This window comes from Ahaetulla prasina, chromosome 3 (assembly GCF_028640845.1).
Source record: "Ahaetulla prasina isolate Xishuangbanna chromosome 3, ASM2864084v1, whole genome shotgun sequence".
Lineage (NCBI taxonomy): Eukaryota > Metazoa > Chordata > Lepidosauria > Squamata > Colubridae > Ahaetulla > Ahaetulla prasina.
In genome coordinates this window covers 98,362,622-98,380,596 of record NC_080541.1, presented here as the reverse complement: position 1 = coordinate 98,380,596, position 17,975 = coordinate 98,362,622, and the positions used below count along the sequence as shown (strand labels likewise).

The following is a 17,975-nucleotide window of genomic DNA, read 5'->3' as shown; positions in this document are numbered from 1 at the left end:
CCTTAAAGGAATGAGAAAAGTGCCAGCACTGACACAGAGCCTTATTAGTTTGAACACTGACCAATGATCTGTAGACTAATAGAGGAAAGTAGTAGATGAAGACTTCATATTTATTGATTTATTGGGTCATTTTTTTTCAGCCTTTCCTCCAAGAGCTCAAAGCTGTTTACATAAGGATCTTCTTTCAGTTTCTCTCTTTCTGCCTTTCCAATAAAAGCAGGCTGCAAAAGCAATTTTGCTATCTTAAGCTAATCCTTTTTTTTTTCTTTACAAACCACAATGGCTGTGTTCTCACTACAGGCTAAGCCAAATTCAAAGAAACGTAATCACAGATGCCTTTTCCTGCAATAGAATGAGCACTTGAATGTGCACTAAAGCAGGGGTCTCCAACCTTGGTCCCTTTAAGACTTGTGGACATCAACTCCCAGACTCTGGGAGTTGAAGTCCACGAGTCTTAAAGGGACCAAGGTTGAAGACCCCTGCACTAGAGATAAAAAGGTCCCACAGGGCAAGGACCGGGCATCTGTAAAGATACTTTCTCACCCATGTAAATCAAAACCTTTATATTTCTTTTGCTATAACCTCAATAGCAACCCTATACTATGTGGATTCTCTAGCAAAAAAAAATCAATGAATATCAGAATAATAGAGTAATAGAGTTGGAAGGGAAACCTTGGAGGTTTTCTCATCCAACCTGTCAATGCACAAAGCATCCCTGGCCTGCTCTCGAGTTGCCATAGGCAAGAGGGATGGGGAAATGAACTCTGCAGCTGCAGTGAGGCAGCACATCAGTCAAAACAAAAGCACATTCCAGCCATATCTCTGTCAAGGCCGTCTCCATGGTTACTCACAGTGGCCAGAGGGGAGTGATCTCTACAACCCATGAAATTGCCTTGTTGGAGAATGTGTCAGAGCTGGAACGTAAATTACGTAGGGTCAGAGTTGGCTTCAACTGGAATGTGCAGACATGAAGTTCCTAATAAATAACTGGATTTCTTTTGAAACTTGGCCTCAAGGCTCATGATTTAATTAGGGCATCCGTTGGAACCCTGACACAACCATCTACTCAAGCAGAAAACCCTGTAACATTTCAGACAAATAGTTGTCCAATCTCTTCTTAAAAACTTTCAGTGTTGGACACCCACAATTTCTGGAGGCATGTTGTTCCACTGATTAATTGTTCTGTCAGGAAATTTCTCCTTAGTACTGGGTTGGTTCTCTCCTTGATTAGTTTCCATCCATAGATTCTTATCCTGCCTTCAGGTGCTTTGAAGAATAGGTTGGCCCTGTCTACTTTGTGGCAACCCCTTAGGTATTGGAACACTGCTATCATGTCACCCCAATCCCCCTTTTCATTAAACCAGACAATTTCTCTGTATTGGAAAAAATGAACCATAGATGATAAATTGTCTATCAGCATGACTACTTCCTGAAGATCCACATGTTTATTTCCACAGTCCAAAATAGGAAAGAAAAATTGAAAAAAATAAATAAACAAAGAATAACTTTAGCAATGTTCACGAATTTCAATCATTACTGCAGGATCTATCTATATACCATGAAGATTAGGCAGATACAGCGTTTCTCTACTTTGGCAAGTTTTAAGATGTCTGGACTTCAACTTCCAGAATTCCCCAGCCAGTATGTTAAGGAATTAACTGAGGAATTCTGGGAGTTGAAGTCCAGAAATTTTAAACTTGCCAGGGTTTGAGAAACTGTTGTGTCTGCGCCCCCCGAGCTGGGCCCCCTGCCAGAAAGTGGCTCAGAAAGTGAGGGGGAAGGGCCATCAGGACTTACCTCTGGAGCACCGGCTTCCCTGGCTCAGCTCCAGGAGCCAGAGGCAGGCCAGATGGAGGAGATAATGAGGCCGCTGTCCCCTGACTCTTCCCCCCCCAGGCCACACCTCCAGACCCGGCAGATGGCAATCAGGCCTGGCTGGACTGTAGGTTTTGTAGGCAGGAGAGGCAGGAACAACTGAAGCAGGGGTGGGGCAGGCCTAGGAAGTGCTGAGTCATGGAGCCACACCCCACAGAGTATAAAAGCAATCCTGGCTGCTCTTTTGCTCCATGACAAGCAAAAATTGAGCTGAATTTTTTGACTTAGGGAAGTGAGCTGAACATTCAGTCTGGACTGCTGACTTCCTGGTTGCCTGGCAACCCCAAGATAAAAGGGAGACTTTGGCAGGCAGCTGCAGATTCCCTGCCAGAACTGATAGCAGCCATGAACTCAATTACTGGCTTGTTTAGCCAGCTCGCGTGGCTGAGGCCGGGAGGGGACAGAACAGAAACACTGAGATAGCCCATATACAAAGACTTACCAAGTTTACTGAAAATATTCTCTAAATAGGTTTCAATATTCAGGGATGTCCAGGTCAGCGTGGTTATTCCTGGTTGGATCGACTCATCCACTTTACCCACATGAGGAGCCATTAGAGCATGAAGTGGGACTTGGATTTTTGATTTTACTCTTTTATATTCTGCCAGCATGACCTGAAAAAGAACCAACTTAAATTGTAACGGATAGTATAATTGCAGATTCACTTAACTGGTCATGACCTGTTGCATACATTTCAAAGTTTATTTGCATAACCTGTGACTGAAAATAGAAATTCTCAAAATAGGACAATAATCAAGTATTGCAATTGGAAGTTAAGAGGGAGTAAAATAGGATTATTGAGATTGTTTTTCCACACATTGAAATATAAAGTGTGCAGACATGCTTTAATTTTTTTGTTTGTTTTACATTTATATCCTGCCCTTCTCCGAAGACTCAAGGCGGCTTACAGTGTATAAGGCAATAGTCTCATTCTATTTGTATATTTTTACAAAGTCAACTTATTGCCCCCCCCAACAATCTGGGTCCTCATTTTACCTACCTTATAAAGGATGGAAGGCTGAGTCAACCTTGGGCCGGGCTTGAACCTGCAGTAATTGCAGGCTACTGTGTTCTAATAACAGGTTCTAACAGCCTGAGCTATTCCGGCCCTTGACAATGACAACTGGAACCTGCAAACTTCATTTTTTTCATTTGCTAATGAAACAAATTTAGCCATAATTTATTCATCTTTACATCTGAGTCATATCTTCATTCCAGAGGTTAGAGAACCTGAACTAAATCAGCTTTTTATGGGGATGTTTAGCAGCAAATGTTATACCTATTTAAAGAAGTTGGGGGAAAGCCTTTAAATAATAATAATAAAGCCTTTAAAAGTTTATTTCAAGGCATTTATCTGTAACAGAACAAAAATACCTGTAGTTTATTGAAATTTTGTTTGTAGGCATCCTGTTTGTCTTGAATAGCAATGGCCAGTGGTGAGATTTCTAGCCCCATGCGTGCCATGCACTTAGCTTCCCTGATTAAGGTGAGAATCTCGGGATCAAAATTCACAAATATTTCTCCAGTCTCTGGAGCTTTCACCAATAATGATGCTTGAAGTCCTGTTTTAATTAGCTCAACCTAGAAATAACAAGTGTTCCACATATTAACCTCATCAAATAGCAGATTATCACAGACAGGTATCAAGCGTTTTGGAGAAGAACTAGTAAACAGGTTCAGCCACACATAAGCATTTGACTTTTTCTGACCTAAACAGTGATAGATCCCAGCTCTTCTAGCTACAGTATGTAGAACTTTCCTTGACACTCTGACCAAGCTTATACCAATAAAATTGAGGGACATTAATTCAATATCCTAGTTACTGTAGCCGGGCTAACTGATCATATTGGTTTATTATCTCATACATGCACTGTTGCTGCCGCAATCCCAAGTGTGATCCTAAAAAAACCGCTAAATTTATATTAACATCTAGGTATATTAATAGCAAAAAATTCCACAATGTTCATTATAAAAGTATGCAGCACAGTGTAGTCCAGTACCTGTTGAAGCCATCCTCTGTGGTAGACAATTTCAAACTCAAGAAGGACTTTAGCCACTCTGTTGTAGTTGCGAATTATAGGCTTTGCTTCCTCTGTCTGCAGAACCATGGAATGTTTTTGAAATAGATTCATAGGTTCCTGGATCCGATGAAATAGCTGTCGTGCCCACAAGATCTTACCAGCCATGGGAGGAAGATTACGAGCCAGGGGAGGATCATTCTTGTGTTTTGAATACAGCTTAGAGACCATCTCAATGTCACGATCATAGTTTTGCAGGATGATCTGATATTTATTAGCAATGCCAAGATTAGGGATTCCAAGCCTAGGAAAAAACATCATCATAATCAAGAAGGTTCAGTACATTATTTATGTTTCAAATTAATCGTTCTGATGAAAACACCAAATATTAGTTTAACTTTCTAAAGCAACATATTGACTCATGCATCAGTCCCACGGGAACATTTATCCATAGCACATTGATAAGTCAAACAGGAATGGACAAATCTATGTTGCTGTGTAACTAAGAAAAAAGTAGATTTATTTATTTGTATGATAAAATGTGACATGTATCATTCTGTCCCATAAATTCTAAGTAGAAGTGTGCAAAAGATGTCAAACTTAAAATACTTTCAAGCTCTAAAAGTCAGATGAGTATAAAATGGTTCTGAATTTCTCAAGATTCTCTAACCATTTCAAAATATTGTAGGTATTATTTATTTATTTATTTATTTATTCATATTTGTATACCGCCCTATCTCCCGAAGGACTCAGGGCGGTTCACAGGCAAATAAAAACATATATATACAAATTAAGATAACCATTAAAAAACTTATTCTAAAAGCCAAATTATTAAAAATAGTATAAATATTAAAACCAATTAAAACCTCTATAAATTTAAAATCTAGTCCAGTCCTGCGCAGATGAATAAATATGTTTTAAGCTCACGACGGAAGGTTCGGAGGTCCGGAAGTTGACGAAGTCCTGGGGGGAGTTCATTCCAGAGGGCGGGAGCCCCCACAGAGAAGGGCCTTCCCCTGGGTGTCGCCAGACGACACTGTCTCGCTGACGGCACCCTGAGGAGTCCCTCTCTGTGAGAGCGCACGGGTCGGTGAGAGGTATTCGGTAGCAGTAGGCGGTCCCGTAAGTAACCCGGCCCTATGCCATGGAGCGCTTTGAAGATGGTCACCAAAACCTTGAAGCGCACCCGGAAGGCCACAGGTAGCCAGTGCAGTCTGCGCACACGAGGGGCTCCCTCTATCACCCGCGCAGCCGCATTCTGGACTAACTGAAGCCTCCGGATGCCCCTCAAGGGGAGCCCCATGTAGAGAGCATTGCAGTAATCCAGACGAGATGTCACGAGGGCGTGAGTGACTGTGCACAAGGCATCCCGGTCTAGAAAGGGGCGCAACTGGCGCACCAGGCAAACCTGGTGGAAAGCTCTCCTGGAGACGGCCGTCAGGTGATCTTCAAAAGACAGCCGTTCATCCAGGAGAACGCCCAAGTTGCGCACTCTCTCCATCGGGGCCAATGACTCGCTCCCAACAGTCAGCCGTGGACTCAGCTGACTGTACCGGTATTGTATTACATTGCCCTGTATTGTATTTTCATTTCTATAATGTATATTGCACTGAATTCCAAAAAGGCTTTGAGCAGCTTGCAGCCAAATAAAAGTACAACAAAAAGAACTTAGAAAAATAATCAAACTCCAAAACTCAAGAAAAATCCATCTCCTAGCCATTTATAGCGCAAGAAAAATGGTCCTAACAGCAATACTGTAATCGCCTGTTTTACGCTTCAAAGAGTGCTTCTTGGTTCAAATACTACCAGTAACATTGGAACAACTTTTTCAAACTTTAAGATAGAAGTTTTAGATTCCAATTTTTTTTGAATTCCAAATGTTTTTCATAACATTAATTTTACATGTCAAACCATCTTTTGTTTGTGGAAGTGTTCAGATAACTTTTTTAGGGACAGGTGGTGTTATTCTTGTCTGCTGTTATCTGTTTAAGCCATATATTTTATTTCAAAGAACCTATGGGAAGCATGGCAGCTAGCTAAATTTACCAAGATTGACAAGATAGAAGATTTTTTAACACACATGCATCACAGGAAAGGATGGACATTAGGTATCTTATGCTGAGTATATATGAAAGTTGAGGGTTCTTTAGGCTATCTGATTTGGTCCTGCTATCAGTTTGTTTTGGTTTGATTAATTTCCCAAATTATATTAACATGTATGTGATGCTGAATTTCTAAACTATGAAAATTTTCCTCTTACAAACAATGTTGGCATTATTTTGCTTGGTATACAGCAGATGACAATCCTATATAACTAGAAAATAAGTTACTCTACTCTAGATCCAAGACATGATTTCGTTATCTACTTTTTAAAGCCTTTGTTCTCTAAAAAAAAAAGTGAAGTTGACTATTATGTTGCTGTATGGTCCAGATTTAAATTATTAGGTCAACAAATAGATTAATTCCATGTAAGTATTTATTTTTAGCCAAGATGGCGCCAACGAAGGCTGCCTTGGTGAAATGCTCTCTAATTGTTTCTTTATTTCTAATTGTTCTCTGTGACTCACTACGGATTTCCTATTCACGAGACCATCTGCTAAAAATTAAGGAACATTTCTTTAAGGAGCAGCTTTCTTTGATCTCACCCCCGCCTGTCTTTACAAACACGGAGGAGATTCTAACAGAGGAGGAGGCAATTCCCACGGAGCCATGGATTACTAAAAAAACCAAACGACGGAAACGAAGGAAGAGAGATAAGCGATCTGGGATCTTAAACAGATTAAGAAATCGCATTAAAACTCTTCTGCCTTCAATTTTCCTAACAAATATACACTCACTTGCAAATAAGATGGATGAAATACTCCTCTTAAACAAATACTATTCTGATTTTTGCAATTCAGCAGTCCTGTGCTTCTCTGAAACCTGGTTAAATGAATCAATTGAAAATAGCAGCCTGAACATTCCAGGGTTTCAGATTGAACGATCAGACAGGATTCCAGAAACATCTGGTAAAAAGAAAGGAGGAGGCTTATGCCTATATATTAATAGAAACTGGTGTCAAGATTTTAAAATAATTTACAAATTCTGTGACAACAATTTAGAGACTCTAATTATCAACTGCAAACCTTACTATTCGCCTCGTGAATTTTCCTCATTTCTTCTAATTGCTGTTTATGTCCCACCACAAGCCTGTGTAAACAAGGCATTACGAACTCTAGCTGACCAAATCATGGAGGCTGAAGCCAAACACCCTGATTCACTGGCCATTGTTTTGGGAGATCTAAACAAGGCAAACTTAAGGAAAGAGCTACCAAAATACTTTCAGCATGTCAATTGTCCCACCAGAGGCAAGAATACTCTAGACCATTGCTACACAACACTAAAAGATGCCTATTGGTCTTTACCACGTGCAGCTGTAGGACACTCTGATCATTGCATGATTCACCTTGTACCTGCTTACAGGCAAAGACTTAAAGCCACAAAACCAATAATTAAATCAGTAAAGACCTGGATGGAGGAATCAAAATTAAAGCTACAGGCATGTTTTGACTGCACTGATTGGAATATTTTTAAAGATACCTCTGCAGACCTGGATGAACTCACAGATACTGTAACATCATATGTCAGCTTCTGTGAAGACCTATGTGTACCTACAAGGAACTTGCAAATATACAGTAACAACAAACCTTGGTTTACACCTAAACTTAAGCAGCTACGACATTCCAAAGAGGAAGCCTACAGAAAAGGTGATAAAATGCTGTACAATCAGGCCAGAAATGCACTAACAACGGAGATCAGAGTAGCAAAAAGAAGCTACTCTGAAAAGCTAAAGAATCAGTTTTCAGCAAATGAACCAGCAAACATGTGGAAAACTCTTAAAAATATCACCGGCTATGGCAAACCTCCTTCCCAGGCTGAAGGTAATCAACAACTGGCAGATGACCTGAATGAGTTTTACTGCAGGTTTGAAAGGAAACTACAGCCACCTATCTCCACAACCCCCATCTCAGACACACCAACAACAGCCAAGCCTCCTACAACTGACCCCATTTCATTGGGTTCACAACCCCTAGTGATCACAGAAAAGGAAGTGCAGGACCTATTTCACAGACAAAAGCCAGGAAAAGCTCCAGGCCCAGACAAGATAACTCCTTCTTGCTTAAAAGTCTGTGCTGACCAATTGGCCCCCATCTTCACCCATATTTTCAATAAATCACTAGAGATGTGTTATGTTCCTTCTTGCTTCAAACGCTCTACCATCATCCCAGTGCCGAAGAAGCCCACCATCAAGGAACTGAATGACTACAGGCCAGTTGCTTTAACATCTGTAGTCATGAAAACCTTTGAAAGGCTAGTGCTTTCCTACCTGAAAACCATCACGGATCCGCTGTTAGACCCCTTGCAATTTGCATACCGAGCAAATAGATCAACAGATGATGCTGTTAATATGGCTCTGCACTACATCCTACAACATCTTGAGTCTCCAAAGACCTATGCAAGGGTCCTTTTTGTAGATTTTAGTTCAGCATTCAATACCATCATTCCAGACATTCTTCTAACTAAGCTAAACCAGCTACAGGTACCGGAACAGACTTGTAAGTGGATCACAAGCTTCCTAACAAACAGGAAGCAGCAGGTGAAGCTAAGCAAGATCACATCAAATACCTGTACAATTAGCACAGGGGCCCCCTAAGGCTGTGTGCTCCCCCCACTTCTCTTCTCTCTGTATACCAATGACTACATCTCCAATGATCCATCTGTTAAGCTACTGAAGTTCGCAGATGACACAACAGTGATTGGTCTCATTCGAGACAATGACGAATCTGCATATAGACGAGAGGTCGAACAACTAGCCTTGTGGTGCAACCAAAACAATCTGGAACTGAACACATTCAAAACCGTAGAAATGGTGGTAGACTTTAGGAAAAACCCTTCCATACTTCGACCTCTCACAATACTTGACAACACAGTATCAACAGTAGAAACCTTCAAATTTCTAGATTCTATCATATCGCAAGATCTAAAATGGACAGCTAACATCAAAAACATCATTAAAAAAGGACAACAAAGAATGTTCTTTCTGCGCCAAATCAGTAAGCTCAAACTGCCCAAGGAGCTGCTGATTCAGTACTACATAGGAATTATTGAGTCTGTCATTTGCACCTCTATAACTGTCTGGTTCGGTTCTGCAACCCAACAAGAAAAACACAGACTTCAGAGGATAATTAGAACTGCAGAAAAAATAATTGCTACCAACCTGCCTTCCATTGAGGACCTGTATACTGCACAAATCAAGAAGAGGGCCGTGAAAACATTTGCAGATCCCTCGCATCCTGGACATAAACTGTTTCAACTCCTACCCTCAAAACGACGCTATAGAGCACTGCACACCAGAACAACTAGACACAAGAACAGTTTTTTCCCGAAGGCCATCACTCTGTTAAACAAATAATTCCATCAACACTGTCAGACTATTTACTGAATTTGCACTACTATTAATCGTCTCATAGTTCCCATCACCAATCTCTTTCCACTTATGACTGTATGACTATAACTTGTTGCTGGCAATCCTTATGATTTATATTGATATATTGACCATCAATTGTGTTGTAAATGTTGTATCTTGATGAACGTATCTTTTCTTTTATGTACACTGAGAGCATATGCACCAAGACAAATTCCTTGTGTGTCCAATCACATTTGGCCAATAAAATTCTATTCTATTCTATTCTATTCTATTCTATTCTATTCTATTCTATTCTTATCATATGGCTCTTTTTTCTTAATTCTTCTTTTTCTTATTATTATGTGGAGATTTAATCACTATGGTATGTTTTTCCATTATACCATCATTATTCAATAAAGTATTTTTCCTTTATTTGTCATTAATTTAACAATATTTTTTTTAAAAAATTGACAGAACCTCTAGATTCACAGATGTTAGATTTGTACGTCTCAATTTTAAGAAATTGAGATAATTGGACTTTACTCATCCTACTGCTAGGGTTTTTTTTCAACTATTAAAAAAAATCCTTTCTATATGTTATAGAGATAGGTGCTTTATAGACGAAAAGCAAAATTTTCCAAATGTGATTCAAAATTAAAAGAGACTATCAAAGTATATTGGTATTATTGGCATTATTTTTCCAGATAACTCAAAGTAAAAAATGATCATGTTTAAACCTTTCAAATTTCTTCAGCATATCAAGGGCTCTTTCAGTGTTCAAAATCTTCTCAAAGGTCATATCCATAAACATCTGTAATTGGTGCTGTAGAAAGAAACAAAAGGATAGAGAATGGTCATAAGCACAGTCACTCAATTTATAAATTACATTAGCCATTTTTTACCAAGGTTTTACTGAACAAATGACAATTGGCAAAATTCACACAAACTATGAAGTCCTAAACTATGGTGCAGAGAGCACAACAAACTTGATTAAGCCAAACCCAAGCAATTATTATTGTTACATTTATTTCCCATCTCCAGGAATTCAGCTGGTTATACCAAGTTTGTTGTTTGAATATAATCCCCAAGATTCCATTACATTCTTGTACAACCAATAAAGACACTAGTCAAATGGAAGAACTCTTGTGGCATAGGCAAAGAGGGAATCTACCATCAAACCACCACCAAACTTCAAGACCACCAAACTTTTGTATTTTCTGTTCTGAAGACCACGTGCCAAAAGTGGGTGAAGACAGTTTAAAATTGATAGGATCACTCATATACTGTTCAGCAACCGAGGTGAACATTTTTCCCAGGCCATAAATGGCATCATTAAGAATGAGGTTCTCTCATCATGTTCTATCTCCAGCTCTCTTCTCCCCATTTCTTCCATATAAAATAGTATTAAATTCTAGGTAAGAATTAAATGCTACTTTGGTGGATTGAAGAGAGAAGGATGATGAGATAAGACATACCTTAGCTCCAGTGTGAAATTTCATCTAGCAATTATACAGGCAATTACGTTCCTATACCACTTGAAGTTGTTCAAGATGCAATTTTCATGCTAAAAATATCAGTCCTGATCGGAGAGCTCAATTCTATATAAACTAATTTTCAGTCTAAACTCACAACTTACATGATATAGGAAATGCAACAATACTTTCGTTTAACACACTTTCATTTAGTGGACTTCATAGGTAAAGGACTAGATTTCTATCTCAACATTCCTCTAAAACAAAGAGCAAGTTTACCATATTCCAAGGTGTTTGGAGAAGTCAGTTGAATGTATGTTAATTTTACCTTGATTGTATGACATCCATAGAGATTTATATCATTTGTATCATCTGCATAAGTCATTATCCAAATGATCAAAATCACTGAAATATTGCACTTTTATACTTATTAGATCATTTTCTACCTGCTCCAACTCCCCCATCCCCAGTGGGATCCATTAAAATGAGTTTTTGCTGTAAAACTTTTAATGAATAGAACACAACACAAATAGAATATTAATAATTAACAATTTTGAAAACTATGAAATTGGGAAGAACGAAACCTACATGTAGTTCATTTGTTTGCTTGCAAAACTCTTCATAGTCTTGGTCAAAATCAGTTTTCCTCTGATCTACGAAATTGTACTGTTTTTTCTTTATGGTGGCAACAATAGTCTGAATGCAATTGGAAATATGAATATTTGAAAGGTTATATTATTTTCATCATTCCTTATGCTTATAATAAAGATATATAATGCAAAGACTATTTTGCATTATTCCAAGGTAATGTTTTGCAACCCAATCCTTTCTGAAACACAATTCATTTTTCTAAGGAAACGAAGCATTGAAACATGCAAATTTGCACAATATATCTGTCAGGTCATCTACAATATCCATGTTACAAATTCTGATGCAATAAAAATGCTTTTTACAGAAAACATGCAGAAAAACCAAAAATCATTATCATCACCACAAATCATAACCTTAATAGACCTGTCATTAATTACCTCCCATTGTTCTTTCATTGCTGCAGTCTGTACAAGTAAAAGTAATAAGTTATTTTACAACATTAATATACAGCAATTGTGTGAAAGCTCAAAATCCCTTATAACGTCAAAAAATTAATTTCTACAATTCTTTGTGGAAACTTACAAAAGCTGAGTTGACAAAATGCCGATACTGTGGTTATGCACCCTTTGAAAATGACTTGGAATAAGTATTTTGGAACTCACACAACAGTAGTTCCTCTAAATCATAAATTCAAACAACAATATATATTTTTTCAGATTCCCACATCAGTCTGAAAACAACACAGCTACTTTAAGAATCATATTAGATGGCTTTTTAAAGAGCCACATCATTTTTCTAATTTCTGATGAAGATGGGAAAAAATGGCAGCCATTTTTCAATGAATAACAAAGAAATGCTATGTTTACATAAATCCAAAGCAATTTTTGAGTCTCGTTTTTGAATAGGCATAGTCTTAGTTAATGGAAGTTCATAGTGAACAGGTCAAGATCTTGAAGTTTCAGCCTCATTATAGATCTTATTTTTATTGGGCACTAAATTGTGATGTCTGTTTTTTTTATTATTCTTATTATTACTTCTCTTTCTTTTTAGTATTAACTTTATTGCAAAAAAAATTATAAAGTAAAAATAACAAAAATTTAAAGAGAAAGAGAAATAAAGGAAAGTGGTAAATAAATAAATAAGAAACAAAAAAGAAAAATAAATAGAAGTGGCTTTCAATCTTCTTTATAGCAATCATAAATGCAGCTATGTTTTCATCCTTTCTCTTTCTAGCTATATAGTAGCTCCCTTCTTTCCATATTCTATTCTTTCTAATCGCCAAACTCATAAATCACTCATTTTGTTTTTCCCCATTTTCAGCAAAAAAAAAAGTCCTTAAAGGGTTTCCAGCTCCTGACAAATGTAGTTATTTTTTTCTCCTAATCAAACAGGTCAATTTTGCCATCTCTGCAATTCTGTTTTTCTGTATTACTTCTAATCCCTGAGACAGAATTCTTTTCCCTCCAAAACAACCAACATTGTTTCATATAAAGCTAGGACAGAATTACCATTGCCAGTTTTGCAGTCAGCAATAATATGGCATATGTCCCAAGAGAAGTTCTACCCAGAATTCTACATCAATAAGCTCAAATTTCCCAGACAGGAAAATAAAAGTATGATGTTGTCACCAGGAAGGCATAACGAAGCAATTAGACCATTTGCCTCCTGGGGGAACTTAAGGAACAACAGCATAGTATCAGCACTGATGAACTAAATTGTACAGGTATCAGAACCACAGTTAATCATCATGTTTATGTTGTTTCCTATAGAAAGCATAGGAATGTTTTTCTCAAAGGTGCTTTTTCCAAAAGGGTAGTGGACTTACTTGTAAGGTGTTTTGCTTCTCATCCAAGAAACTTCTTCAGTTGAACTGAAGAAGCTTCCTGGATGAGAAGCAACACATTTTCAAAGAGGAAACAAAAAAGAAAAATAAATAGAAGTGGCTTTCAATCTTCTTTATAGCAATCATAAATGCAGCTATGTTTTCATCCTTTCTCTTTCTAGCTATATAGTAGCTCCCTTCTTTCCATATTCTATTCTTTCTAATCGCCAAACTCATAAATCACTCATTTTGTTTTTCCCCATTTTCAGCAAAAAAAAAAGTCCTTAAAGGGTTTCCAGCTCCTGACAAATGTAGTTATTTTTTTCTCCTAATCAAACAGGTCAATTTTGCCATCTCTGCAATTCTGTTTTTCTGTATTACTTCTAATCCCTGAGACAGAATTCTTTTCCCTCCAAAACAACCAACATTGTTTCATATAAAGCTAGGACAGAATTACCATTGCCAGTTTTGCAGTCAGCAATAATATGGCATATGTCCCAAGAGAAGTTCTACCCAGAATTCTACATCAATAAGCTCAAATTTCCCAGACAGGAAAATAAAAGTATGATGTTGTCACCAGGAAGGCATAACGAAGCAATTAGACCATTTGCCTCCTGGGGGAACTTAAGGAACAACAGCATAGTATCAGCACTGATGAACTAAATTGTACAGGTATCAGAACCACAGTTAATCATCATGTTTATGTTGTTTCCTATAGAAAGCATAGGAATGTTTTTCTCAAAGGTGCTTTTTCCAAAAGGGTAGTGGACTTACTTGTAAGGTGTTTTGCTTCTCATCCAAGAAACTTCTTCAGTTGAACTGAAGAAGCTTCCTGGATGAGAAGCAACACATTTTCAAAGAGGAAAAAAAAAAACCAAGAAAGTCCAGTTGCCTTTTGGAAAAAGCACCTTTGGCACACCCATGATCTGGATGAGTCTTCACAGACTCCGTAATGTTTTCTATGATATATTTGTTAAAGCATCAGGCTAGAAATCTGAGACTATAAATTCTACTCCTGCCTTGGATGGGAAGCTACCTGGATGACCTTGGGCCAGTTACTCTCTCCCTCAGCCCTAGGAAGAAAACAATAGCAAATCACTTCTGAAATCTTGCCAAGAAAACTCAGGGACTTGTCTAGGCCATCATTAGGAGTCAACACTGACTTGAAAGTACACATACACGAATTACTAAATTAACTAAAAATACAAGAACCTATATTGCAAGAAGCCATTAAGAGCTGCTTATGTAGGGCTACCAAAATCTGAAACCAATTCAGTAGGCAATCTGTTTTACTTACTAACTCAGTATTCAATGTGAACAAGTTGCTGGTTTTTGACACACAACACAAACTGCCAACTCAAGAGGTGAGTTTAAAGCAGAGAGTAATGAGCAGGCTAACTCTACAAACAGCTGTCACAGTGGCTGGCTTCATACCTCACATTAAATCACAGTTTGTTTTAATACAGCTTGCTGAAAAGGTCAAAGTGGCTTGTTTCACAAGTGTTAAAACATTCATCATGCTTTACGAACAGTAGCTGACTTCACATCATGCTAGGTGAGAAATAAAATACAATGGCTTGGTGGGACGTGCAGGCTCTGAAGCAGTTCAGCTGAGGTAGTCCATAGAAATTGGAGAATTCTTAATCCAGCGTAGAAAAGAAAGAGTATTTTCTATCTACAATGCTCTCCCTAGGCAATATTCAAATACTCTGCATTTGAAATGTTATAGATTCCATTCCCACCATTATTATGGCCAGTGGTTCCAAATGATATGATACACTCCAAAATATTTGGAAGCCAAAGAAATTGCGTTTTGTTGGTAAAAAAAAACAAAAAACAAATACTGCATACCTGAAACTTAGTTGCCATTACTTCTAATCCTTCCATCTTCGAATCTTGTAAGACTGAGTAAGTTGTGATACTATCAAAGATGTGCATAATTTTAAGTAGGCGGCGATGGAAAGTTTCAAATTTTCCAAATATATACATTTCACTAAAATCAAACTGCCGTTCAGCTGGGTTCTCTTCCAATTTCTGTTTGGTCTTGTGAAAACAGTTTTGGTACTCCTTAGCAACATAAACCAAGATAGAAATATATGGAGGTAAGTATTAACTGCAACATTGTTCATAATACTCTTAAGGACTCATATAGGCTCTTAAAAGTTATTTTCCCTAGTGAAATTCAGATCCAGTTTTGGCCTTTTTGTTTTAGTAAACTAAATCCTCCCCAATTGACTCAAGCCAGAAGGTTATATTTACTGCTTTTGTCTACTACCAACTGTAAATATTACCTGCTTAAGTCTTATAGCAGCTTGTATTTTTTCCAAAACTACGTCTTGTGGTTGATCCCAGATGGTGGCAGTGTTGTTATTAGTAATATAAGCTTTGCAGGCTGTTATCATTTGATTTGTAACCTGTAAGTAGAATGATAGGCTTTGTCTCAAAACATTTGTGTGGAACTAAGAGATTTGAGGTCCATTTTCTTTCACAGCCAGCAGCTAAATCAGTGGTGGGTAATTTGCAATCTTTCTCATGTTACTAAACTACAATTCCACATAACTCGCTACTGGTTATACTGGATCAGCTGCTGAGTTTCACTATTTACTTTTCATTGTACACTTTTCTATCATTTCTGGGTTACAATTAACATAACCCAGCTGTTTAATAAGTGTAACTAAGTTTTTATAAAGTAAAAACAATATGGACGACCTCGGGTCAATAAGTTTAGCTATGATGTAATGATAAACCAATTTCATCTATCCTATCAACAATCTCCATTTCAAGGTTCAACAGATCCTATTTTTTTAATTAACTTTTGAACATTCTCTATGTTTCAAAAAATATATTTCATTAAGGAATGAAATATATTTTCGTTCCTTTCATCCTTTATTAAGGAAACTTTTTATTTCCTAAGATGGATAAGCATCCAGAGTTGTTGGGAGTAGGGTGGCATACAAGTTTAATACATTATTAATGAATTGGATGGTGTATAAATGTGATAAGTATATAAATAGATACATTATTATTCTCTACAGTACAGTTTTTGATGGCCAGTGGTAGTGGGATTCCAATTCTGAAGAAGAGTCAGCCCGACTTGCCTTTACAAAGAGGGAAGTTATCTTCTCTGAAGTGTTATAATAGCGTGAGATGCTGTGGATCATTTTGATAGCATGAATGAGTCCTGGAATAGCATCTACCATGATCACCTGAAATGTCAACAAGATGAATCGTGATGTGAAGCATCATTTACCTAACATCATTTATATCCAGTTAGCCTGAGGGCACAAGGGCTTCTGCCATCATCCCAAATAGTACTTGCAGTCCTTGCCCAGATAATTTTTAAAGTCGCCAAGATTTGGGGCATTTATGAAATCTGTATTACTCAATATAATGTAGGATGTATTATTAAGTTATAACTCACTTAGCTAACTTATAGTTTCACGCACAACCATTAACTTGTGAGCTGGGTATTTCTGTGCTATCTACAAGTATGGCAGTTCAATGAGCAGACATTTTTAAACTTACAGGATCGCAGTTATACAGAGGGTCACAGCATTTTTCAAGGGTATATAGATATTTCACATTGTCTTTGGCTTCATTTGTTGCATCAGTGATCCGGGTATCCAGTTCTCGCCAATTCTTGGAAAATGAAAATAAAACAAATGCTATTTAAAAGGACATCTAGCATTTTAGAAAAGAAATTTGCCTGACAAACATGCTAAGATAGCATGTTTCTTAAATCTCACAAGAATTAGAATACCAATTCAATGAAAGCAATAAAATATTATTGCAGACAATGCTTGGCAGCTTCTAAAAGATGTGGACAGAAACTTTAAGTGCTAAAATCATAGATCATGCTGGTTAAAATTTTAACCCGCATAATCTATGATTTCAGTGCTTAAAATTGAGGCAGGAGTTCTGTCAGGAGATTGTTTTCCTTAGCCAAGTATCTGGCAAAATCATTTGTATTTTAGTATATATATATATTTTTAGTAAGTTCAAAACAATGTTTTGTTTCATTATGTCAAGCTGCAGCTTTTCCCTATATATTTGGAAGACAAAAAGAAAAGCCTTTTTAAAAGCATCATTTCCACTGTCCACTTTTTAAAATACTGTACATATTTTGTATTTTTAATTCTGAAATGTGATAAGATTTCAGAGTAAGTTGCCTTTCAGCTTATTGGGCTGCAAGATTTTAAAAATATATGCACTGGTATAAAAGTGTTATTTTTAAGTAGAATATAAATTGTTCCTGAATAATCCAAGTGACACACCTTCAAAAGTTTTGATTTAGCAACTGTAAGCACACCAAGTACAGCCTTTACATTTGCAGTCTTGAGCTGATCCAGTAGGTAGTTAAATGTGGATAGCCTCTTCTTCCAGTGATCAAGCTCAGCTCGTGGCCCAAGGTCATCTGCTTCTTTCCGTAGCTGGTTATTTTCAGCAATAACCTAAAATGTAAACCAAAATGGTAATTTGTCTAAAATAGAATCTTTTTGCAATATTCAAAGAACATGATAGTATGTGAGCTGAGCTTTCCTTCTTTTTCTCTTCCTTCCTTCCTTCCTTCCTTCCGTCCTTCCTTCCCTCCCTCCCTCCCTCCCTCCATTATGGTCGTAAATCAAGAACTACCTGTATACTGTAATTGGAAAAGCTGTCCTAACACACCAGTGGCATTAGAGCAACCTCACTTAAATAATTCAAAATATGGCAGGGAATTATCAGCAATCTGCTTGCAATTTGCTCCAATT

At 37.4% G+C, this 17,975-nt stretch overlaps 1 protein-coding gene across 1 annotated transcript in view; it reads right to left on the bottom strand.

Annotated features, from left to right (window-relative positions):
* DNAH5 (dynein axonemal heavy chain 5) overlaps positions 1 to 17,975 on the bottom strand; it is a 173,963-nt gene that overhangs the window by 142,963 nt on the left and 13,025 nt on the right. The window contains exons 7-16 of the mRNA XM_058177601.1: positions 17,499 to 17,675; positions 16,750 to 16,863; positions 16,323 to 16,430; positions 15,516 to 15,638; positions 15,076 to 15,291; positions 11,400 to 11,507; positions 10,077 to 10,162; positions 3,876 to 4,197; positions 3,250 to 3,456; positions 2,318 to 2,489 (exon numbers count right to left, since the gene is read on the bottom strand). Coding sequence (XP_058033584.1) covers positions 2,318 to 2,489; positions 3,250 to 3,456; positions 3,876 to 4,197; positions 10,077 to 10,162; positions 11,400 to 11,507; positions 15,076 to 15,291; positions 15,516 to 15,638; positions 16,323 to 16,430; positions 16,750 to 16,863; positions 17,499 to 17,675 — 1,633 coding nt within the window. The remainder of the gene's footprint in view (positions 1 to 2,317; positions 2,490 to 3,249; positions 3,457 to 3,875; positions 4,198 to 10,076; positions 10,163 to 11,399; positions 11,508 to 15,075; positions 15,292 to 15,515; positions 15,639 to 16,322; positions 16,431 to 16,749; positions 16,864 to 17,498; positions 17,676 to 17,975) is intronic.